At 32.3% G+C, this 24,197-nt stretch overlaps 5 protein-coding genes across 6 annotated transcripts; 1 reads left to right on the forward strand and 4 right to left on the reverse strand.

The window, feature by feature from the left end:
* Positions 1 to 209: 209 nt before the first annotated feature.
* Bm9229 (Uncharacterized protein) lies at positions 210 to 1,586 on the forward strand (the record flags this gene model as incomplete). The annotated part of the gene is made up of 4 exons (XM_001897453.1): positions 210 to 313; positions 527 to 785; positions 949 to 1,107; positions 1,458 to 1,586. 4 exons carry the CDS (start codon positions 210 to 212, stop codon positions 1,584 to 1,586), a joined length of 651 nt encoding a protein of 216 aa, XP_001897488.1.
* A 1,747-nt stretch (positions 1,587 to 3,333) lies between these two features.
* On the reverse strand, positions 3,334 to 7,939 carry Bm4621 (RNA binding protein, putative; the record flags this gene model as incomplete). The annotated part of the gene is made up of 12 exons (XM_043077400.1): positions 3,334 to 3,432; positions 3,736 to 4,025; positions 4,240 to 4,372; positions 4,638 to 4,961; positions 5,087 to 5,149; positions 5,282 to 5,474; positions 5,621 to 5,721; positions 5,805 to 5,881; positions 6,060 to 6,357; positions 6,543 to 6,647; positions 7,197 to 7,451; positions 7,571 to 7,939. 12 exons carry the CDS (start codon positions 7,937 to 7,939, stop codon positions 3,334 to 3,336), a joined length of 2,307 nt encoding a protein of 768 aa, XP_042933334.1.
* Positions 7,940 to 12,729: 4,790 nt separating this feature from the next.
* Positions 12,730 to 13,886, reverse strand: Bma-daf-41 (putative 19.4 kDa protein ZC395.10 in chromosome III, putative; the record flags this gene model as incomplete). Its single annotated transcript, XM_001897451.1, has 4 exons — positions 12,730 to 12,848; positions 12,962 to 13,136; positions 13,342 to 13,504; positions 13,753 to 13,886. 4 exons carry the CDS (start codon positions 13,884 to 13,886, stop codon positions 12,730 to 12,732), a joined length of 591 nt encoding a protein of 196 aa, XP_001897486.1.
* Positions 13,887 to 16,282: 2,396 nt separating this feature from the next.
* Bma-dlc-1 (Dynein light chain 1, cytoplasmic, putative) lies at positions 16,283 to 17,057 on the reverse strand (the record flags this gene model as incomplete). Its single annotated transcript, XM_001897449.2, has 2 exons — positions 16,283 to 16,460; positions 16,966 to 17,057. The coding sequence occupies 2 exons, from the start codon at positions 17,055 to 17,057 to the stop codon at positions 16,283 to 16,285; spliced, it is 270 nt and encodes an 89-aa protein (XP_001897484.1).
* Positions 17,058 to 19,127: 2,070 nt separating this feature from the next.
* On the reverse strand, positions 19,128 to 22,262 carry Bma-arx-4 (ARP2/3 complex 34 kDa subunit, putative; the record flags this gene model as incomplete). Of its 2 annotated transcripts, XM_001897448.2 has the most annotated exons (9): positions 19,128 to 19,152; positions 19,376 to 19,473; positions 19,753 to 19,853; positions 20,056 to 20,185; positions 20,480 to 20,573; positions 20,766 to 21,001; positions 21,235 to 21,288; positions 21,451 to 21,544; positions 22,189 to 22,262. In XM_001897448.2, the coding sequence occupies 9 exons, from the start codon at positions 22,260 to 22,262 to the stop codon at positions 19,128 to 19,130; spliced, it is 906 nt and encodes a 301-aa protein (XP_001897483.2). The 2 variants fall into 2 exon arrangements, with proteins under 2 accessions (XP_001897483.2, XP_042933335.1); XM_043077401.1 differs by lacking the exon at positions 22,189 to 22,262 and having other exon boundaries at positions 21,451 to 21,453.
* Positions 22,263 to 24,197: the final 1,935 nt, after the last annotated feature.

The following is a 24,197-nucleotide window of genomic DNA, read 5'->3' on the forward strand; positions in this document are numbered from 1 at the left end:
ATCTATCTTTAAATAAGTCTGTTACCTCTTCTACAAGTTTTAATATCAATGAATGAAATCGTTAGCAGAATTCTGACTCAAAATAATAAGGTTTTCTTAATTCATATGATCTTTTCATTCATACCTTAAATAAGAACCTCTAATTTAGCTAATGCACAGACTGAGTTCAGCGAAAATCTAGTGCTACACTGAGTCTGGATCTAATCCACATGTATTGCAAATATCAAGAATCGGAATTGACAGAAATGGACAATTCAGTCAAAGCACTACAATTGGACGAGAATCTTGATAATAGTCCAAGGATTTCGAGCCGGTTAGTAGGACTTATTCAAACTTAGGTTCTAAAATTTAAAGGTGTTAAAATCATATTATCTGATTTTATGTTTTCAGCAATCCGAAAAGAACACCGAGAACACTAAGCAAAGAAATATTGCATTTATTTTCGTTCTGAGATGAGATTTTAAAACTCAAGGAAGTCCAAAAAAGAAAACATTTAAATTCGGGTCATTTAACTTCAAAATTATAGTAAATCTATAAAGAAACATGATGAACTGTTGAAATCAAGTGGAGAAATATTGCGTAAACTGAATGAAGTTCGACAGACCAAAGCATATGAAATGATGAAGTACGAAACGATAGCACGTATGAATGCTTCAAGTGTTACTGCTTATCTGCGACAACAACGTTTGAAACCAAATCAAGTGCCACTGTCAGAGACGGAAGCAATCCTTCAAAAACATCATGAAGAAATGAAAAACCACGCTGCTATTATCATTCAACAATTTGTCAGGAAATCCTTTTTGTTTTAGATAAAAGAATTTTTTTTTTTTTGTATCGATCATTTGATAGGAAATGTATAAAAGCGACTAAAAAAAATTTGAAACATTAGTTTAATGTCCGGATCAAAAATCAGCCGAATAATCGTTCCCATACCAAATTAACTTTTAGTTTCGAAGAATAACTCGTAGGAAACAAATCGATCGAATCTTTTGCACCTGGAAATGGATATCACTACCGAAACGGGTGCAATACATTGAAGCTATAGCGGAACGTATGGCAGGTGGTACCGTACCACGTAGGATCGATTATTCGATCATCAAAAACAAGGTTAAATTTTGGACATTGAACATCTGGAGAACTGAAATTACATTTATCCAAAAATTTATTATTGCGAATTGAAAAACAAATTTCTACTAGAATAATGATGGAATGCATTTCATATTAATTTATGTGTTAATTAATTAGAAAAGCTTGCGAGAATTAGCTAAGAGGATTTGTACACGATTACTAATGAATCCGAAAGATCTTCGTAATTTAATCAAACAGTTATTTTGGAGTATTTCATTAAATCACCAATGAACAACGGTTCACTAGTCCAACTGACTTCAACAAAAATTGTATTATAAAATTTTAGATTACCAAATTAAAAAAAATACATACAAATAAAAATATTACAGCTTGTTGAACACAAGAGAACAATGTATAGAAATGTCGACAATTATGTTCGACGTGAACAATTGATTAAGCATTTTGCTAATGATTTAGCATTACTCAACGGTTGGTGCATTAAAATTGACAACTTGTAATGTCTAAGTAGTAAATTTATAACTTAAAACAACTATCTGCTCCCAATATATGAATTTCATTTAAATACTTCTATCAATTGATACATTATCATTTCCATTTCAATCGATGGTATTTTTCCGAGAGTACCAGGGAGATTGGATATTTTACAGGCATAACGAATATTAATGACTTGATGAAAACTAATTCGAACAATTTTTCTACTCAAAAAACAATAATGATTACCAAATGAAACATTTTATCAAATATAGAACCTCCGTATTTTCATTATTTCGATTTCGAGCGAAAATTAATATTGAAAGCCTGATATAACGGTTTTCTTGTTCCCATACGTTTTATTGTTGATCGAATCTATACTGCAAAATGATTAGCTGTAAGTTTATCAATAATATAGTAGCAAAAATGTAAACGACAATATAATCAATCACTCCATGAAAATAAAAATTCATACGAAAATGCAAATTCATTGATCAAAAACCACGACAAATTAGTGCAGAAATGGTAGAAAACAAAGAAAAAGAGAAACTAAAATCAAATTTAAATGGAAATGAACGACTGCTTACTTTTATAATATAGTTTTCCATAAAATAATTACCATGTCCGTCCACCTGTCAAATGCATAAACATATCTACTAATTTTAGCAAGCTCATTATCGGTTCCATTTCCTCACACAAAACTATATTAATTCGTAACTTGTAGAACAAAAAAAAAAAAAACTTTTCAGGAAAATTATATTCAATTTTGAAATTGAAAGAGATCTATTATGAAAATTACATGTAGAAAAGCATACACAGATAAACACAAACAGAATATGTAGATCTACAGCCTCCTAACGAAAGTGAAAAGACTGAGACCATTGGTATATATACATATATATGTGAAGAAAAGATGGGGGATTTATTGAAATGAACCACGAGGAAAACTGTAACACAAGCAATTCAAAAATTTATAAATTTTTTCATGGAAAGAAATGTGAACTCGGCTGATGAAACAAATGATACAAAAATAAAAAAGAACAGCCAAATAGGTCTGTTAAATGCCGTCCATCCGTTCATCCCGAAACACAATATAAATACAACAGTTTCTTGCATCTACAACTATGACATGCTACAAAATGAGAATAAATAGAATTTTGTGATGCCTCATAAACAGTTGCTGGGAAAGTACAAAAGAAAGTTCCGAGTCATTATTATTCTTGAATGTGTACAAATGTCCCGAAATAATCTCGAGAACAACTTCTAGTAGTTTCACATTTCATAATTTTTTCAAGAAAAAAACTGTGAATCTTTTTGAACTGAAAACTCCATAATACCTGAGCAATGGAAATTTTTTGCATAATCTTCGAAAATTTCGAAAAAGGAACTCAAGTAAGCTGATCCAAACTGTGGATTATTTCGTTTATTTTTTACAATGTATAGTAACGGAAAAACAAACACAAACGAATATGCAATTTTGATAAAGAAACAAAATTAACATGACAAGAGTAAAAAAGAAAACGAGAGTAAAAAAGAAACACCACTGGGTAATTTGATACAATTTGTATAGTGCCGAAGGTAAATTCATCTTACTTATCGATTGCCAACCGATCACTCGGTCATCCTCTAATTCTTAAATTTATTGTATTTTTGAAATTATACAATTTCCTGGAACTTAAGATATCATTTTCTCAGCTTCTATTTTTCAACTGCATGAGTTTTTATCTGAAAGACAAACAAAATTTTTATGTCATCAATGCCATCCACGAAATTTCAATCATCTGCATCCAGAAGTGCTGCATATTTGTTCTCGGATGAAAATGTAAACGGCTTCTGTTCTACATACTTCGGCATTTCCCTCGCTGCTACTGCCTGTAACAATAATTTTATTAGTATAATTGTATAATTGTTGGCCGCTTCCCAAAAATCAACCAGTGAATTGGTACCAGTCTAGAACTCATCTAAATTACTCAACTTATCAACCTCATAATAACAAAATGTTTGATGTTACAACGGCAGCCTACAAAATAAAAAACAATTGTTTTAAAAATTTTGAAAAAAAAAAAAATAAAAAAAGCTTGCAACTATAGAAAGTGTGAGTGTGTGTACCTAAGAATTCAACAAATTCCGTTCACTCCAGAATTTTTTGCTGATATATACAAATCTGGAGGAGACCTGTTTTTTCTTCTCTCTTTTAGAACATTGTTGGTCGGACTGCTGTTGCCATTGCTGTTTAGCTGTCGTCGTCAAGAACTCACGTTTTTCTTCCTTTGATAAGGCTTGTCGTTCCGGTTTTGGTCCATTTTCAAGTTGTTTCGGACCATTAGGTACAATAGGTTCCACATTTGAAGTACCATTGTCGTCCTCAACTTTCTCTTTACTAACTACAAAATGCTTGTCTCTGTCCGATCCTAAGCCTCCACTATTTGCACCACCGCGACGTGAGCCACTTTTCCCTCGACGCACTAAAAAAGCATCATTTAGCTAAAACTGATACTTCAGTTTACATAGTTCTATATCACAGCATAGTAAATGCAACTGCAATTCAATTATTGATATAACCGCTTAGACTATACTATCGATGTTCCGCAAAAAACCATCCTGTCATATAGCCCTGGAGAGAATTACTATGAGAATATAATATGCGAAATCCATGTGGCAACATTGCTAAAACTAAACCTGGAATACTGTGTAATTTGTTAGATTGAAACTGCGTACGGACAGAATCCCGGGAGCGAGTAAATGTTCGATTGTAACTGTTTCGCGTCCGCATTAATGTTGTAGGTGCACGCGTTTCAGACATTTCAGGATACTAAAAAAAATCAACTTTCATCACGAAAAAAAATCACTAAATTTTATAGCGTATTCGAAAATATAAGCGCAAACAACATTTTCAAAATTGCATGTTTTTAAACTATCAATGAGAATTGAGGATTTTTCTGAGATTTTGAAGACATCATTCTTTTTTACCATCTTCCTTTTTACATCCAAAATTATATGAAAACGAGAAATTCAGAATATCAATATGAGACTGAAGCGCTAGGACAAATTATAATAAAGAAATCAAAATGACTTACACTTGAAAATGATTGTCGACGGACTATTGCAATGGATGATTCAAGGGGTGGAGATGGAAGTTTTGGAACTGATGTTAATGTATCTACAAAGGATGGTGTTTCTGCTTGTTTCACGCGCTCTTCATTACTAGCTAATTGAGGAATAACTGAAGTTCTAAACTTTTCATCATTCCCCAGTGATTTACAATTTACTTCTGGAACAGCTTTTTGGACTAGCAGTGGAAGATTTTCACGATCATCATGTGACGAGGGTTCTGCTACCACGGAAACCTGTCCATGGATTAGTAAGGGAGATGTGGGAACAGAAACAGCACGTTCGCTGACCTGAAAGACACAGAACTCAGTATTTTTCATCGTTAAAATGCAATATTTAACAGCAAAATTCTTTCGACTTTACAACAAATAAATTAGAAAAGATGAGAATCAAATACGGTTTCTACGGTACCAACTTTTCTTGATCGCTGTTCGGCTGCTTTGAAAGCTTCGTTTTCTAATCGCAATCGCTCTTCCGCCTAAAAGAATATGAACAAAAGTTCACTCAAACAAAAGTTTAAAATCATAATACGAATTACGCATTTCAAATTCAAACCTTCCACAACGAAATTTTCTTAAATTTAATTATTGGGAGATAAAAAACTATCTACCTGCTTTTCTTTTTCATAAGTATCTACGGGTTTCGCAAGACCAAAAATATTGGTTGGCCTGGCAGGCAAATCATCTCCGGTACTATTAAGAGGTTTCGTCCGAGGCTGCAGTTGCAGCTTACGTCTCTCATGTTTTTCGGTACCATCTGTAGTACTACTTCGTACGCTTTCCGTCCGAATACGTCCAGCACCTCTGAAACAATTACTTTAATCCATTTACTGTTCCTTTACATCATTAAAACAACTACATCTTTATAACAAGGATATAACAAAACATGAATACAGTGTTGGAAGATGTTAAAAGAATGTATTGTTAATATTGCAGATAATGCAGTCTACCTTTTATCGGCATCGTTCTCTATTTCCACATGGAAAAAAGGATTTTCATTAAGTGGTGACGGTCTGGGAGATATACCATATGAATCAGCAGAACTACGATTCTAAAAATTTCCAGCCTTAATTTTTGTGGTCCAAACAATTGGTGAAGTACTGTATAAAAAGAAAGCAGAAATTATAAATGAACCGTAAAACGAGGAGAAAATTGATTTCCAGGCTTTGGATGACGCAATAGACGATTGTCATAGTCGTACCTTCGATTATCTGAAGCATCAATTTAACACTGCATATGAAGGAAAATTAATATTCTATGGTAAAAAAAAAAAAAAAAACGTTTATCATATAAAAGCAACTTCAATTTTATTTATATAAATTTCAATTATGAATTTCTTGGATTTAAACAAATCATTTAGTTCCAATTAATCGGAATTTCAAAACAAACCTCGACCACGATATGAGGAGCAGTGTTGGAGAGGTAAGCGATTATTACGACCATCTGAATTATAAGCATGATACGGTACCGGTGGAGGTCCTCGGCGGGGATGAGGCAACGTGTTGTAGCCTCCTTCGTGACAGCTACCATTATTCCTGTAGTGTCCATAAGCATTATTTGGTCCCACATTACTGCTACTAAAATGTAACCGTGACTGATGATCTTGCAGAGGTATCCTACCGCCACCAACAGATGGACGAGGTTGATGATCTCGAAGTGATATCCTCAGCGATCGGCCTTGTAGTTCCTGGAATTGATGGACGAGTTAGTTAGAAAAGTGAACGAATCAAAAAAAAAAAAATGTAACGAAAAAGAGATAATATGTAGGCCTACTTCATGAAGCTGTAACCTTAAACAAGGATAAAATTTGCTTGATAATTTTTTAAAAAATGTAAAAGAACAATTTGTTTCTAGGGAAAACGCAGAATTCACCATGCTATTCATTTTTAGAGCGTTCGCAAGAGCTTCTTGGGATGATAACGAAACGATCGCAGTACCGCGTCTAACAGTTTGACCTTCAGAACGAATATTTACAACCTGTAAATTAAAAACATTGAGAAATGCCTTCATTGTAAATAGTAAACAACTATGCAACGATGAACTGAGAAAAGGTGCAACAACTTTAGTAATACCGCAATCTAAATTAATATCTGTATGTGATCAAACTAAGGCAATTAAGCAGGATGTGCTAGATAGCCAACTCTCGATCACTACAAGTCCTACAGGCAGTGGTTTCGCAAAGTAGCATATTACCAAATACTGGAACATGCGAACTGTTGCAGAAACTCGGCGAACTCATGATTTACCATGGCTGTAACGCAAATTTATTTATATGTAACAAATTTGCTGACTTAGCGATGGAAAAACCTATAATGGAATCGAACCGGTCATCTCTGTGCTTTACCTATAATGTTCGAACCAATATGCTACCGGCCAAAGCATATCTAAACTAATTTAGTCCATCGTGAGAAGTTTCCCTCCCTCTCAATTCTAAATTGGACTTTTAGATCAGCTAGCCCTGAGCAATTTCTTATTCACTGCAATCAAAACCTGACATGATACGAAGTTGAATATCTGGTGACTTACATTGCTTTCACCACCAAAGAAATAGAAGAGATCGCTGTCGGACGACTTATAATTAATATTGGTCACTTTAACTTCAAACGGTGGCCTATCCGGCAAATTAGCCAAATCCACATTTCTAGAATGTGTTGCTCGGTCTAAACCTAGTAAGGATGGATGCATATTGCCGTCGGTATTCTGATACTGGTCCCAATCACCTTGCTGTGATGCACTTGCTCGTTGCATTGCATTAGAAACCTGCTTACCGTCGGGAGATTCCTGAAATGATCACCAACAGATGAAACACAGAAAAATGACGAAATCCGTAAGAAATCCATAACCGATTGCTACAACAAAAATTAATTTTATAGTATATATTATAATATCGAACTTTAAACCTGTATGGTAGAAGGCGAGTAAGAAGTTGCATGAGCATCAGCTGCAGCAGCATCGGCCCAACTTCCAATTCCTTTATGCATATCGAAAATATCCATTAGACTAAAAGTTTTTTGATTTTGTCGCTTTTTCGATTTCTGACTTCTACTTCCCGACCCAGGACCTGATACAGAACATAGCGTTCCGACCGGGTGGTTATTGGTACCGGTAGTTTCCGGAAAAAGGTCTGTTTCTTCAGTGGAAATTGATTTAACAGCTGCGGGTGTAGTCGTTAGTACAACATTGTTTTCCATCCCATCCGTTATAGGTTCTTCCTGCTGATGATGGATTCCCGAATTACCGCCGGTCATGCAATTTACCTCAGCAGACATTCACAAAATGCAGTCCTGTGGAAATTGTTAGCTTCTGAAAATGAAAGTAATAATCCCAAAAGTTAACATGGACGGAAGAATTTCAAAACAAACGCAGCTTCAAAAAATAATATTGTAAAGATTAAAACTGCACAAACAAGAAAACAACTCTACGACTTATTATTTCTTAAATTTTGTTAAAAGACTAAACTATTAAAAAGGTCTAACTACACTGTACATAAAATTTATGCACAGTATTGAGTAATGCAGCAGTTATTTTCTCAAACAACTTCTAATAGCGTATACTAATATAGTATGACTTTTTTAAAATGTAAAATCAGTTGATTTTTAAAGTGTAAAATCAACAATTACACACTAATATATCATATTGCATCAACAATATCTTCAAATATTTTAATAAAAAAATGAAGTATTCTACAAATCATTGTTCGAAATGTTTCTCCTTTCAAAATGAGAAAATGGTATGAATTATTTTACGTTTAAAGTTCAACTCACAATTAGTTTGTATTCGGGAAGACAAAAATGAAACAGCAATTTGTAACAAACCTCAAATAAATAGAAACACTGGAAATAATCATTATAGCAAGCCTATGCTCCTTCTCACACCTAGCTACATTATAATATAACCAATAACATATATATATATATATATATATATATATATATATATATATATATGGAATTCCTTGTATCCTTATCGTCATCATCTCACCTCTACCTTACCCATCATCTCTTTCAATGTATTTTTATTAAAGATTTAAGAATCAAAGAATTAAAAAAAAAATACATAAAAACCGTCTTGTAAGTGAGAAAATAAAAGGATTCACTATAACGTACAAAGGTACGTGTGTGAGACGACGTGAGCTTAGGATTTGGGATGAAATATGTCAAATATCATTTACAGGCTTACTTTGAATATCAACTCTTTAAAATTCAGCAAAAGTCAGTTTGGAACTTTTTAACTGGTGTCATAAAAAAAAATTATGAATATAGACAAAAATGTAATAAATTTTACGACAGTGCTCTACACAGACAAAATACATTTGTTTGGCCTTTTGAACTTTTTAAGAGAATAATTAGATGTTCAAGAAAATTTTGAACACTTTTCAAACAAATTTCTCGGTTTTTTATTTGAACCAAAAATTATCCATTCCCATCTACATCATATGGATACGGAAAAAAGGAGGGAACAGACAAAAAAAGAAAAAAAAACAACCATCAAATCAATGTCCATTGCACGGCGTATTTGACACGCTGAAAAACTGATACACGAATGAGGTAAACAAAACCTACATTTCCTAGTTAAATTTCCACCTATAAATATCTATATGCATTATATAAATGCTCATATATAGTTTAAGTTTACAACAATGCAATCACTTCTTACTAGTTGTTTAGTTTAAAACTAAACTCCAAGTAATAAAAAGTAATACATGATTCTTTTATTTTTTTATAATTTATCTGACCAAAGTAAAAAATTTAATTAAATGAAAAATACAAAATCTCCCACCAGTTTGCTTTTTGAAATATCCCATGAATATTTTATATATATATATATATATATACCTTAGCTTCAAACCAGAGTTAATTAGTAACAAAAACAAAATCTTTGAAAACGATTCACATTCACTTAATTCTTTTTTAACTTGTTGAGGATTCTCAGTATTTACTGAAAATATAAAAAAATTAAAAGGAAATAATAACAAAATTTTTGCAAAACTGATCAAAAATCATTTCTAGCACTTCAGTCTCACATCTAATATCTAAATAATTTAATCCAATGAAATAACTTTCAATTTTTTACTGCTAACTAGTAGAGCAAATCTAATCTATCATAAAATGTTATCGTTAAGGAGGAAAATCTGTTTAAAAAAAATCTCCTGCCCATTTATAAAATTAATAGAATGGAACTAAATGAATAAATAAACATTAGGTTAAGACGACATACTATATACACGAACATATACATATGCAAGTATACACGGACATACATACATACATGAACGGGCCGACACATACACAGCACTCATCATCATCATATTCGCTAGTCATATTAAAATTCTATTCACTATTGGACTGCTGCCAGAGAAGATGTGGAGACAGCCATCAATGGAGGTTGAAATGTTACATTTCCAGATCGGTTATCGCATACAGTAGATACACAAGTGGAAATATGATAAAATGATGGAAGGAGAAGAAAGTGTATTCCAAAGACAGATACAGCGAGAAAGAAAGGGGAAGAAAGAGAACTGTCCACAGGTAAACTTTATTGTATGACGGAAGTACAATTAACCAGCGAAGAGACGCCAAATGAAAAGTTCAGATCAAAAACGAAATGTATTGAATTCGAATCAACATTCGAAAAGGAGAAACGAAAAAAATTGCGAGTAAATGCGTTTGTAATAGAAAGTGTAAATGTAATATGTAATAGGTATACTTGAAATGATCTTACAAAATGTACTTGAAATGAAGTACAACATCAACAACAACAACAATAACAGCGGAATATCCAAAATGAAACGATTCAACACATCACTATCTGTGTAACATTCTTTTGGTTGTTTGTTCTTGTCCATGTCAATTTAGATTTTAGATTGCAAAAAATATCAAATAAAATTATCCTAAGTATTCCGTTAATTACAATGATATCATGCAGAATTCCTTTAAATGATTTAATGATATTTTATATTGATACATTCAACATTTCTATCAAAAAAAGACGAAGATTAAAAAGAGAAGCAAAAAAAAAGATGAAAAAAGTACTGAGCAAAAAAGAAAAAGATGAAACCTTTCGATGTCCTTCTTCGCTTCGCGAAAATGATCGGAAATAAATGAATTGCTACTGATCATCAGTGGCCATCATCTTCATTTTAATACAGTTTAATAAAGGATTTACCATTTATGTAATTCGTACTTTGAAACAACTGCATACTAATTTCTAAAGAGTCAGAATAAGGATATCATGTCATATCTCCTTCAGCTGTATAGGTTCAATAACTTTTATAATCATCGGAAAACCCGTATTAACTGATTTTCGCGCATGCTAGATAGCAATGTGATGAAAACATGAACTACTTTTTGCTAGTTTTTGAAGTTCTCTTATATCTCTTGGTTGTTTAATCACCCTATTTCCTAAGCTTCATAATACTAAAATTGGAAGGAAAAAACAGTGAAAATGCTGCTATATAACAATGAAGTTTCCAAACATTTGACATTATTTTGATAAGACTGCTAAGTCTTATTACTTTTGTCTAATGTAATTTAGATTCAGCCATTTATCAATAAAGAATCAACATTACATAGAAACCTTCAATTTCAAAGAGCCAAACTATTTTTTCTACCTCAGTAACACTTTAGCACAATCTTTAAGCTTTCTCCCTTTCATTAATGCCAGTAATGAAAACTGTTCCAATATCTCCAAACTATATTTTTGTTTTTCTCATAAACAAATAAACATAAAAAATATTCCTAACAATATTATTTCCTGTTTCTCCCATACTAGGCTGAACTGGACAGAAAATATGCAAGTATTAACAAGAAACTGAAAAAAAAAGAGAATATCGCTGTTACTGATTGTTCTATTAGCATGGTATTCGAAATGCCTTAAATTACTCTTTTCTTACCCAACTCTAAACCAATGTTTTTTTATAAAACATAAGCTGTACTAGACACAAATTACTAAAGAGTTAAAGTATCCGTTACGTTCCTCTTTTGGAAACGCAACAAATGGAATGAACTTAATCTTAACAATTTTATTGAAAGGGAAACAGCTTCACAGATAAGCATTTCATTATCTTCCACAAGTTCACCAGGACATGCAAACTCCCAACATTCGTTAGATGGAAGATCTAAATGTCCACTGGCAGTGTATGTGATTTTTATTTTAATAATCTAAAAGTATTTAAACCATTTGGTGAAAGAAAATTTGCTGTCTAAAGAAAGGGAACAAAATGGTGACGCAGAAATGCTGTACCGAAAGCGGCTTCAGCAATTCTAATATTTCAATAATAAAACAAAAAAAGAAACTGAATCTGAAAACTCTTTTAATACAAATACTTTATGATGTATTTAACGCACTTATTTTCAAATAAAATGGATGATGCTTCGCAACAAATAACATTTTATTTTCAACAAAATCTTAAAAAAGAGCAAAAATGAGTAAAAAGTATTTCTTTCATTAGTATGATAATAATAAGTAATTAAAAGAAACCGATATTTCACATTAACATAACGAAAGAACATGAAGTCCAATACCGCTTAAAAAGGCATAAAGAATGAATCCATTTAAAAGCGTTAGATTGAAATAAGACGCCAAAACAATGGCTAGTGAAAAAGTGGGTCAAAATTTTCAAAAAATGTTTGTACGCATGTTTAGCGGCAACAGGAGAAAAATGAAACCACCTTAAGCGATTTAAATGACCAACTGAAATGACAAAACAACTGTAAGAAGATAAAACCATTTTGAGATCTCACTCCTTCATCTTCTATTCAGTGATAAGTGCCATTATAAATGAAATTTTTAACCAAAACTTTTTTCCGCTTCTGCATAACTGCGTTTAATGTGTAAGCATTTTAAGCATTAACATAACTGATGATGTCATTAACAGTAATCAACGCTGACCTCATTTTTGCAGGGAAAAAGGAGAACAAGCATATACAAATTTGTCACTGAACTTTTGATGTCGATAAATGAAAATTAGCATAAAATGAGAAAGAAATGTGGTCTACCATTCATGATTATTTAGAACGTTGAGAAAGAAATAAAAAGGGAACGGATGGTGAAAAATAATTTATGACTGTTCCACAACTCCTTCTTTCTGATCACCAGCTTCGACCTTATCTTTCTTTTCTTCGTCCGTTGCAGCTCCTGCTTTTGCTTCGTCATCAACATCTTCTAAGTCTGGCATATCTGTAAAACTAGAAAATCAGAACTCTTAAAAACTTTGATTAAAAGCATTTCTTCGGAAATAAAATACCAACTGATGCTGTGAAGCAGTGCAGGAAAAAGAGGATAAAATATACCATCATCTCCATCTTCCTCGTCATCATCATCAAAATCATCCAGATTTGGAGCACCAGCGCCACCTGCATCCAACTTAGACATGTAATTCTGGAAATCAAGATCACCACCATTCATATCATCCTCATCTTCATCTTCATCCTTCCATTTGTTAAAATCAACCTTCACCCACGGAAGCTGTAAAATGTAATGATTTTTAAATAAATAAACGTCTGAATTACGGAAAATTCTGGAATACTTGTTGGAGATATTTGTAACAAACAGTAATAAATGGGCACTGTAAATTATTCATTTTCAATACAGTCCGTTGCTCTATTTCCTTCCTCAAGTGATCATTTACGTTTCTATAGAAATGACGGAACGTTAGCAAAAATAAGCAAACCTTGGCACTACTCTTAGACAATCGGGGCCACCATGATGCTGTTTCCTTGTTGATAACCAATTCCAAATGTCTGTCATTAGCAATCTTACGGTAATCCGTCTTAACTCCAGCATAAAAATCCAAAGTAGCTTCATAAAGTGCCTTGCTACCACCATATGTACCTCTTTAATAAAAGTAAAGCATAATGCATACAGAAATAAACTTAACAGGTTGATCAGACGTGACTGTATCAAGTGAAAACAATACTTCTTTGGTAAACATCATTTTCGATACACCAGACAACAGTTTCATTTGATAATGAAGAGTATGACCTACACATTAAAAGATATGTAGTTCTACGTTCTACAGTCATTACACCACCGTAATATCACAGACTTATCCATTATTAATGGTAACTAGACAAAAACTTACTTGACTTGAAGAGACTTTTCGGTAATTTGGAGATCGACTACATTATCAATTTCAATAGTCAAATAAAGTAATTTATCACGCTGAGCCCACTGGACTAATGGATGCAATGCTGTTGCTGTTGTACTGTTTGTCATTTCGATCCTTTAGCCAACTGCTCGTAAGAAATATGCAGAGAAAGAAACCCGAATGTGCGGGTAACGGTGCTGAAAAAAATTTTTTAAAATAAGAAATCTTTTTAATGGAACTGAATTCTACATTTCAAATATATTATTCTCTTTTGTATTAATATGTCTAACAAAAAAAAAACTTTACTGAAATAACGTAACATCCATTATCTGTATCTCAACAAAACAATTACATCTATTACATGTTTCGCATTATCTAAGGAAAATAACATTAACATACACCAATTTTTCTTAATAACTTTATTACTTAATTTCATCGTTAATTATGCAGTAGAAAGACATGAAGAGGAGAAAGATATTAGCAACCTTTGCTATCTAAGCATTAAAACTAAAATCATCCAAACCTTTACGGCAAAACTCACACAACACATGCACAGCTACAAACATCCCAACTAGTGGATCGATAAATTACAGTAAATCGTGAAACGTTATAGAACTACCGTATATCCAAGTCATACTCGTAGGCTACTATAAGTGAGAATTACTCTGATGAATATCTAATTTGTGCATCACTTACTTTCTTTATTAAAACTACAACATTTCATCAAAATCACTTGGAGCAAAATCCTTTATAAATGAAAAATTACCACCCCCAAACTAAAAATCACAACCCAAAAAGTGGTCAGAATGACGGATATTTGTCAATTTGCCAAAGAGAATCTACTCGAGATACTCAGAATCATACCAGCTCTATATCGCTTTAAATCAAACGTCATAGTGGTAGTCGTTACGAGAGCTATAAGTTTGCGAACATCTGAATACACGTGGAGACATACACGTTAGTTCACGTTTCTGCATGAATATATGTCCAGCTACTAGGTTTTTGAAGGAAGAATTTATATTTTTTCAAAGTACTATGCAATGTAATAATGTGTGTTTTGGCATATATTCGATGATGTATGATATTTCATACGAAAGTATAACCCATAAGTAATGAAGAAGTTGTATAATTAGTATTAACAGATTGTGAAGTACGTGAAAACTCATTACACAGCTTTCTTACCATTTACGTCTAATGTAATACTGATGTAACCTTATTATTCACATATTGCATAATCTTACGCATTTGCAGAACATGCAGTATTTACACGATATCATCTCCTTTGTTATTCATAACGTACTAAAGTTTCAAATTTTTATGTGACATTGTATAGTGCAACTTCACCGTTTTGAACATCTATTTATCCACATTGGAGAATGACATTCACAGGTATGATGTGATATTGATGATTATGGAGCAAATCCAACGGATGTTGACAAATGCTAGGTGTGTCTGACAAGTTGATTAACTACAGGATGCAACTATTCTGACGCAAATGTTCTTATTCACTTCAAAACATTACTAAATGACCATATAGCTGTAGTCACTCCGATGAAAAAGCATGTTATGAAATTTAACAAGTAGAAAAACTCGTCACTTTCACCCTCTCTTGATTCCTCATGTGAAATTATAAGAAATATTCTTTTGCTTTTATTACACCCTTATTTTTTTCCTTAAATTTGGAAATGCAATTCGGTTGATTTCCGAAATTTGAGATGATTGTACATCCATCTAAACATGGCGCTGTATTAATACTAAAAATTTCTCGGAGTCGGTTGTCTAACAGTATGGGGAAGCTTCGGATGCATAGCATGAAGAGAATGAATTTTCCATGGCATTGCAGGAAAAAGAAACGGATGGCAACAGATACCTAACTTGGAATTTTTTTAGAGATAATCAAACATCCCAATAGGATGTATTTTGTGAACATGGAATATGATAATTGCACTAACGTTCTCAGTGCTGTTCGAATTTCCTTGCATTCAGATAGAAAAGTACTGCAATAATTCATCGCATTATCGGCACAGTTTGCAAATGGGAAACCGGAAATCCTGCTTAATATTTTCGTGTTTGGCGGAGAACACTCAAAGGGTATTTTATCGACTAATGCGATTGGAAAAAAACAAATAAAAAATCACATGCAATGAGATTCTTTTTGTGTGTGCATATATGTGTGTTTGCGCGTTTGTATCCAGAGAGAATAATTAAGGCACTAACCCTGCATAGCTGTAATTATTTTTCGCTCTTTCTAATGATTCAAAGTAGCAAGAAATGTAGAAAATCCAGAAAATTTTTGTAAATGCTGGAAATTCAGTAAAAGAAATCAAATACAACTTCCACACTTTTTTGAAAAAAAGAAAAAAAAAAGAAAACATTCATGGAAAACATTCATGTATTTCAGTCCATTTCATTATCGCCGTTATCATTAATACCAAAAATGTACATAAGACCAGATCAAAACTAATTTAAATAATGAAAATCGTAACATTTGGAAGAAAAAGAGGAATATAGACCAAGAAGAAAATCAGCCACTCTTAAACAAAAGTATTGCTACTTGGCCCAAATAAAAGTAGATGAAGTGTTTTGTTTCGTGTGTAACGTATGACCCGAAATTTCGACCAACAATACAGTGCCATGTTGGGTTGTATTTCTTGTCAAATTCTTTCTTTATATACGCTGCTATATCTTTCTCGATATTATATCTAAAAAGAAAAAACCATAAACAATGAAAGAAAAGACTACGTCATGTAACATATACATGTAATACAAATGAGTAAAAAGGATTTCAGGACGGTACTTCGTACATACCTAATACTACCAACAACCAATGTTTCATGAAAATAATTTAAGGTATATGCTTTTTATCACATTTTAATACCGCAATTTAAAGATACTCGTCCTTCTGAGAGCATTAGAAAGTTCTTTTCTAAATTCAAAGAGGTGGATGAGCTATTGAATATTTCTGTATAAGCTAGCTACGAATAAGAATATTTTAAAACGTTTATCTTCAAAATTCTTCCGTGATGAGAATTGTGAAGATAAAAGGGAATTAAATCTAAACCGCAATAAAGACTCCCGGCTAAGTTGAATGTCCTTCTTCTAATGAGAATCTTCAACATTTGATTTGATTTGATTACACAATCGGATTTATCATTTTTAGAAAAGAAATAAGTATATTAACGCAGAATATTGGTAAAAGAAATGAACTTCTCTAAAGCCTGTGTTGCACAATCAATAGCATCTTGCTGCATATCTTCTGACATGTCAGCATTTTTGATCACTGCTTTCCTGTCGGTCATTTCTTTTTGCTCTCTTCTGCACTACCAAAAGTATCTTTTGTTGCAAAATAAATTATGAAGGCCTGAAAATTTGAAATGAAGAACTGATAAAAAATTTTAACAACAACACTTTGCAATAATCCGAATTAGTTAACATCAGCATGGAATAGAACAAAAGAAAAGCTAGAATAAGTTTTAAAATGAAAATCATTTCCACTTTTCATCTAATACGATACCGTCTTAATACAACTCAATTTTTTCCAGGATTCACCACACTAATTTGCTTATGCACTCTTTTATTCTAGAATTTGCTACAAAAAAATTAAAAACGAAAAGAACTTTCCCGCCCTCCCGCCTAAAACATGCCATAATTGACCTTTCAAATGGTCTTCACTGAATGATGCATTCTTGGCAATTGAGGAATGCATTTGGGTGAGTGAATGGATGGGTAAATGTCTATGTTTAACCAACTAACTCTACCCACAACGATTGTATCACTGTAGAAACTGCAAGAAAGATGATTAATTATGCATTGCACATGCAGTGAGAGTGGTGTATGAAAGACATTCACTATCACAATACCACTGCAATTAGCCAAGAAACATGGAAAATAAACCTGGGAAGTAAAATTTGCATAATTTTTCTGCTCACTAACTTTTCCTTGTCCTTCTTTAACTACATTTGCCTGAATGAAATGATTTCAGGTGAAGAACGAATGATACTTGATAACAACAGTTAACTCTCGAATAAGCTAAATAACCAAAATTTGCATAGACGATATGAATGGCCTAATATTACGTAACATAACGCAGATATGCTGAAATTTTATCACTTATGGAATTTAAATGATAACCATTAACTGATAACATTACAAACAGACAGACACGTAGACACACACACATACATATATATATATATACTCTCCCCTCCACCACAACAGCCCTCCAACTAATCTCGTATGCATTTGTGTCGGCTAAGGCGCTAACAACAGATGCCTCTATGATATAAGAACCAATCAGAATGCACGTTGCTTAGCAACGCTTTCTCCATAGCGGCATCCCGCGATAGCGGCATCCCATCAATAGGTGCAAAGATGGACATACACAGACAGACATACACTCACATACACACACACACACACGTACAAACGTATGCAGACATAGACATAGATACAGACACAACAAAGATATACATGGGTTCGTACATATTTGCACGAGCTATTCGTTACATAAAACAGACGGTGAGAGTTCAGACAGATGACGTACGTGATGGTAGTGCACTTTACCTGATGATGATGCACTTGCTTGCACTTGCAGTGTTAATGAGCACGCAAATTCGAAGGGATTTTCTTGGTGGGATGTTAAGTGCTGTAATTTGATTACTACTATTTATACATTACACGTACACGTATCACACCCGTCAGTTTAATTGCAGTATTAACGAGATCTTAACTATTAATAAGAGAGTGGGACAGTAATAGAAATTGTGACATTTCGTTCAGACAGAGTACTAGTAGTTAAGTGAACAGATTTTAGGTTTTATATTTAGTATTTAGCATCTATCGAAGTATAACATATACATCACTTCTTTATCTCTGCAAAACTAATTTTATTCTTTTTTTAGATTAGCAATTCTAAATTTCTTCTAGAGAATATTATTAGAAGAATTTTCGTTAAAATATTTCAGGAAGAATGTCACCAATTTCAATCATTACGGAAATTGTTCCAGTCTTACCGTATTTATAGCATTTTCAGACACTGATTATTCTTGGCATTGGAATGAGAATTTGGTTTCACAGCACTTCGATGTCATTGTTGGAAACAAATCAAAATTACAATTTATAAATCTTAATTAAATAGATACTTCATCATCTTCCTCCATATTTTACAAAATCTGCGTTCACTATTTTGGTAAAGAAAACTGATGACTCCGGACCATTTATAATGTTACCCGAACGAAACATAATGATAACAGATTTTAAAGATTAATTAAACCCTCTATAATATTATGTGCTGCCATTAAAGGGACCAAAACATTTTACAATCACATCAAGACAATGATAAATAAGTTGATCAAAACGAAATGTATCTTCTACACTGGCTGGAAGCTGCGCCCTCTGAAATATTTTTCTTTTTGAACTGATCGTTGAATTATGTTCCGTTTAAAAATTTACGGCTTAATTAGTTCAAACAAACGAAGAAAAAGTAAACTTTTCGCTTCAAATACTGTGTTAGACTCAATTTGTCTATCAATCTAACTCATATTTTTTCAACGGTATCTAGCCCATGCTTTTCTCGTTTGATATTAATTTTGAAAAAAACGAAAAATCAAATACGTACGAGAATGTTTTTTTCTCTACACGTCCTTCTGGTCGTGCTCTATTTAAAATTTTCAAGAAGTCATTCGTCCTAGCACGCATTCTTGAATGCATATATGCCTGTAACAAAGAAATAACTTTCCAACTTTAAAAGTCCCGTTTTCTTTGGAAAAGCTCGCTCCATACCTCATGCTATTTCTATGAATATAAGAGCAAAGTCACCTAAAACAACACTTTTCAGAAACATTTCCAAAAGTTCCCCTTCGCTTAAAGTTGTGCTGCATAGTGCCCAGAATAAGACAGTGAATTTTAAAAAGATTTTCAATAAAATATTGCAGAAATAATCTATCCTGTACAAAAAAATTCTTCAAATTTAGTTCATTTATTTCATTTACTAACCTTCGAACATTTTATGTGATAATGAAGGTAATCACGAAATGTATGTATCAAATTGATTGTATTATCACGTGCTTGTACATTCGTATGCCGTGGAAATAACACTAAAAGTTACATATGCTTAGCATGACTTTCAGTTGAATAATAAAACTTGAACAGCTGACATAACAATGTAAGAATCAATAGACAAGATATGATTTCTCTCTGTCCTCTTTGCCGCTCTTTAGTGACAAATGAAAATTATTTATTTTCACTGTACATATCTTTGCAATACACATGTGCAAAAGTGTACACGTTTTCACTTACCGAACGTAATATAGCCAACATTATCTCCAATACGTGCATCGGGACAGTCGCGTAGTTCAAGTGGTGGCTCACCCACTGTATAGAGTACTGCAGGTGACGTTTGTGATGCTTTTCTTCCTTCTCGGAATTCCTTCAAAGACAAATTTTTCCTAATTTATTTTAAAAACTATTTGGTGTTTGACAGATATGATTTCTTCCTCGATGGTACTATGATATAAAAGCCTACTCAAATTCACAACATTTTTCATTGTTCTCCTTCTCTGACTTGTTATTCAGAAAATTCCTCCTGCTAATCCGCAAATATTTCAATGTTTCTTCATATCATTAAATGTTTTAGCAAAAATTATTTCGAAGAATTAGCCTAAGTATATTAGTGCAATATAAATGGAAGCTAGAAAAAAACAAATATGACATGAAAGCAAACTTGCAAAAATAATTTTCCAATGACGACATCATCCGGATCACGGAAAATTGTACTAAATATAACAGTAACTCGATCGGCTTTTGTTTCTACATATCTGAAATTACTGACTTTTCCAATTCTAACATAGTGTTGGTCAGAAATTGAATAAAAATATCATAGATCACTCCACGTTTTATAGCAACCACTTGATCACTTGAATCCACTCAAACTGCTCATTTCCAATAATATCTCAAACGATGAAATATAATAGCTACGATTTGATTTTCAGAAATATTCAAGAAATTACAAAGTCTCGTCATCTCGGTAATGAATTATAGCTCTTTTTGCTCCAGTTTGACCTTGTGATTGGAAATTGAAATATTTTTCGAAAACAGATGCAAAACAATTTCGTTTTAAATGTGAAGCTTGGCTAACAATCGTCGAATAATCATTGGGCAATTCGTTTAGATTGTAGGTTAGTGAAACATTATAATTAGATTCCGGTGTTGTACACAGATATTTACCATATTCACGGCGCAATAACTAAAATACAACAAACACTATGATAACAATTAATCAACGCCTCATTTACAGAAAACAATACTTACTTATAAATGGTATCACTCTTTATTCCGGAACTTCCCGAATTCACATAATACACATGCTCAATTTCAAAATCGGATCAAATTATCTTAAAATACCATAACTCATGAACATCTAAAAGAAATTCAGCAACACTACAGAAAGAGTAATGAAAACAAAAAAAAAAAGTTTACTTCGTCAGCTCCATGTTCTTGAAGCTCTTTGTAAAATTTCAATGATATGCTAAGCTGAAAAAAAGCAAACTTAAACTCAAAAAAATCAGAATTTCTATAAGACATAAAAGATAACTAGAAAAAGAATATTATGTGATTATAAATTAATACCCTTCTTCTGGACTTTAAGACCGCGTTTAAATTTTTATGAAAACTGAAAAACAAACAAAAACAAACCATAATTATCGCACGGTTACCATCAGGATTTGATATGTGGTAAACGACGCCATCGAAATCAGCAAATCTCACATCAACTTTTTCCAATTTATTCCTAAAATAGGGCGTAATACGAAAATTTCTTATCTGCACAATAAGTGATAAATAAACATCATGAAGACACTTCGCTTACTATCATTCAACTTGATTATCTAGAGCTGGAAATAAAACAGAACAAAAAACGACAATACCGCTTAAAAGTTACTTAGAATATCTTGATATGGCTAAAAATCATTCCTGGATAAAAAGCATCTTATTCGAGGTAAAAGTATATGCATAAAATGACGATGAAAACTTTTCTTTCGTAGCGAGACGAAATAAGAAAACTCAGAAACTTCAAATCCAAAAAAAAAAAAAAAAAAAAAAAACGCAGCTTTCTTGAAAGAATTTCACCACTGACAAAGCAAATGTCACGTAATCACACGTGGGCATTAACAAACGAGTCAAAAGTAAATAAAGAAGAAAAAACGTATAAAAATACTATTGAACAAAACAAGAAAGTAAGAAAAAAGGAATGAGTACTAAATAAAATAAGAAAATAAGGAAAATAAACATGTTAGAATGATCAGTGATGATTCAAATAAAGAGATAAAGAGAAAATAATTTCAAGAAGCAAAACAACAAAGCAGACAAGATGGAAAAATAAATGAAATAAAAAAACAAACTGAATGATTCCAAATTTATAACACAAGCTCTTACCCTTGTTTAGCCATAGAGAATTTAAAATCCAATACTTCCGTAATAATTCGATTGTTCTGTTCAAGGATTATCATTGCCTGAAAAGTAAGGAAATTTTAAGTTTTACCAAACTGAACAAAAGGGAAAATAACATAAAATGAAAAATGCAACAAAACAACGAGTAAAACAAAAGAGAGCAAAACTGGAAGTACCCGTAAAACCGCTAATCCACAAAAATTGCGCAGCCCGTTAAATTCGAGTACTTTCTCTCTGTTACTTTACAGTTAACAGAAATAACTTTCTTCAGAAATTCCGGAAGGAAAGCTGTGGTGAGACTTTTTACTTCGGTTGGGGTTTTTGTCTGGAATGTGTCCTAATTTACAGTCTCTCTGTGGGAATATTGGAAATATATTCTGCTCACACTGTTGTAATATAACTACCATCGTTTGCTTACCTTAAAATTTGTTATTAAACTTATCATATCTTACTTTGCTAAATCATAATAACTGGCTATTAGCTACGGATTCTGTTTGCTGTTAGCTTATATTATTATTCGATATTTGATTTCAGGTTTTTAGACTTTTTTGGACTCATTATTATCAAAGAATAATATAAGTTCTGTATTATGTACGTATTTATATATGTCACACTCGAAAAGTTTAAGTAAAAAAAAGAAATTATTAAGAAAAAAAAAAAACATAAAACAAAAAAACAAAATTTAAGCAAATTTTTGTTAGTATACTCTTTTTTATTCATTCCTAGTTACGAACATTCCTCGTATCACCATAGTCTAGAATATCTCGAACAGTGACTTGATACCTTGTTTAGCTGCATCCACATGTCATTATCTCTTCATATCATCTTGTTTATCAATTATAATAATAATTTTTCAGTTAATCTCTTCTATCATACATCTTATGTTAATATGATTAGCACTTTTTTCACCTTGAAACGTTTGTAAGATGAAATTTTTAATTATTAAAAATCCGTGGTTTTACTAATCCGATTCTGGACTTCTTGTGTATCCGTCTGTTTGTCTATGTATGTGCGTGTAATGAAATATCGGTGATACAGAATCGTTAAATCTCTTTCAACCATCACTCTGAGTGTGGAACAGCTGCTATTCGTTTGGTGGACAGTTAAATGGATTAGCCAGCCTGTCTCGAAACACAGCCGTCGACACCCCCGTGCAGACCCGCACACACACACACATCCACTGATGTAAGGTTGATTAGATGTGTGGTGTATTAGTCGGATGTTTTGAGACAACTGTGATTTGCCTTTTTATCTACAAATTTTGCTTTGTGCATGATATGAAAGTGTCAGTTTATTATTTTTGGTACTTTAATATCTTACGGTTTTGTATTTTGATCTTATCAACAGTTATCATTTGTCACACGGCAAATCAAGTATATAGTAATAATGGTAATAGAGGAGACAGAAGGAATATTGATCAGGATAACGATATTTTATATTCTTATGTGTAACGATGCAATGATATTTTTATTAAATTTCAAATTTAATTTTATTTGGGTCATATTGGAAAAAGGAAGGAGAAAAAAATTTCAAATAGATATTCATTAGCAGTTTAATGGTCTTTCAGGGATTTTAGTGGACGTACTTTAGTAAGATCTTTACTTTTCTTGTGACTTGTTCTCATTTCAATTTTGTTGCTAATTTTAATTTTAGGATGAAAGGAGCTTTTTATGAAAATTATAGCAAATTTTAGAACTCTTCTTATCTTTTATTTTCATTTCTTTAAAATTTTGAGTAGGAGAACGTACTGTATGGGGTTTGATGAAATAAAATTTGGAATTGCAAAGTTTTTTATTGTTTTAAATCAAAGTTACAAAAATAGCTGAGTCAAATAATTTTTAAATTCGATATATTTATTTGGCACATTTGTTTTTTCATTATTTTATTATTTTGTTTTTCATTATCTTATCCATTTAAGAGAGACTTGATTTTCGATGATTTTAGATAAACGAAATATAATTTAAGATTTCACTCTAACTGTATATTTTCAACCA

Source organism: Brugia malayi (assembly GCF_000002995.4).
Source record: "Brugia malayi strain FR3 genome assembly, contig: Bm_v4_Chr1_scaffold_001, whole genome shotgun sequence".
In the NCBI taxonomy this organism is placed as follows: domain Eukaryota; kingdom Metazoa; phylum Nematoda; class Chromadorea; order Rhabditida; family Onchocercidae; genus Brugia; species Brugia malayi.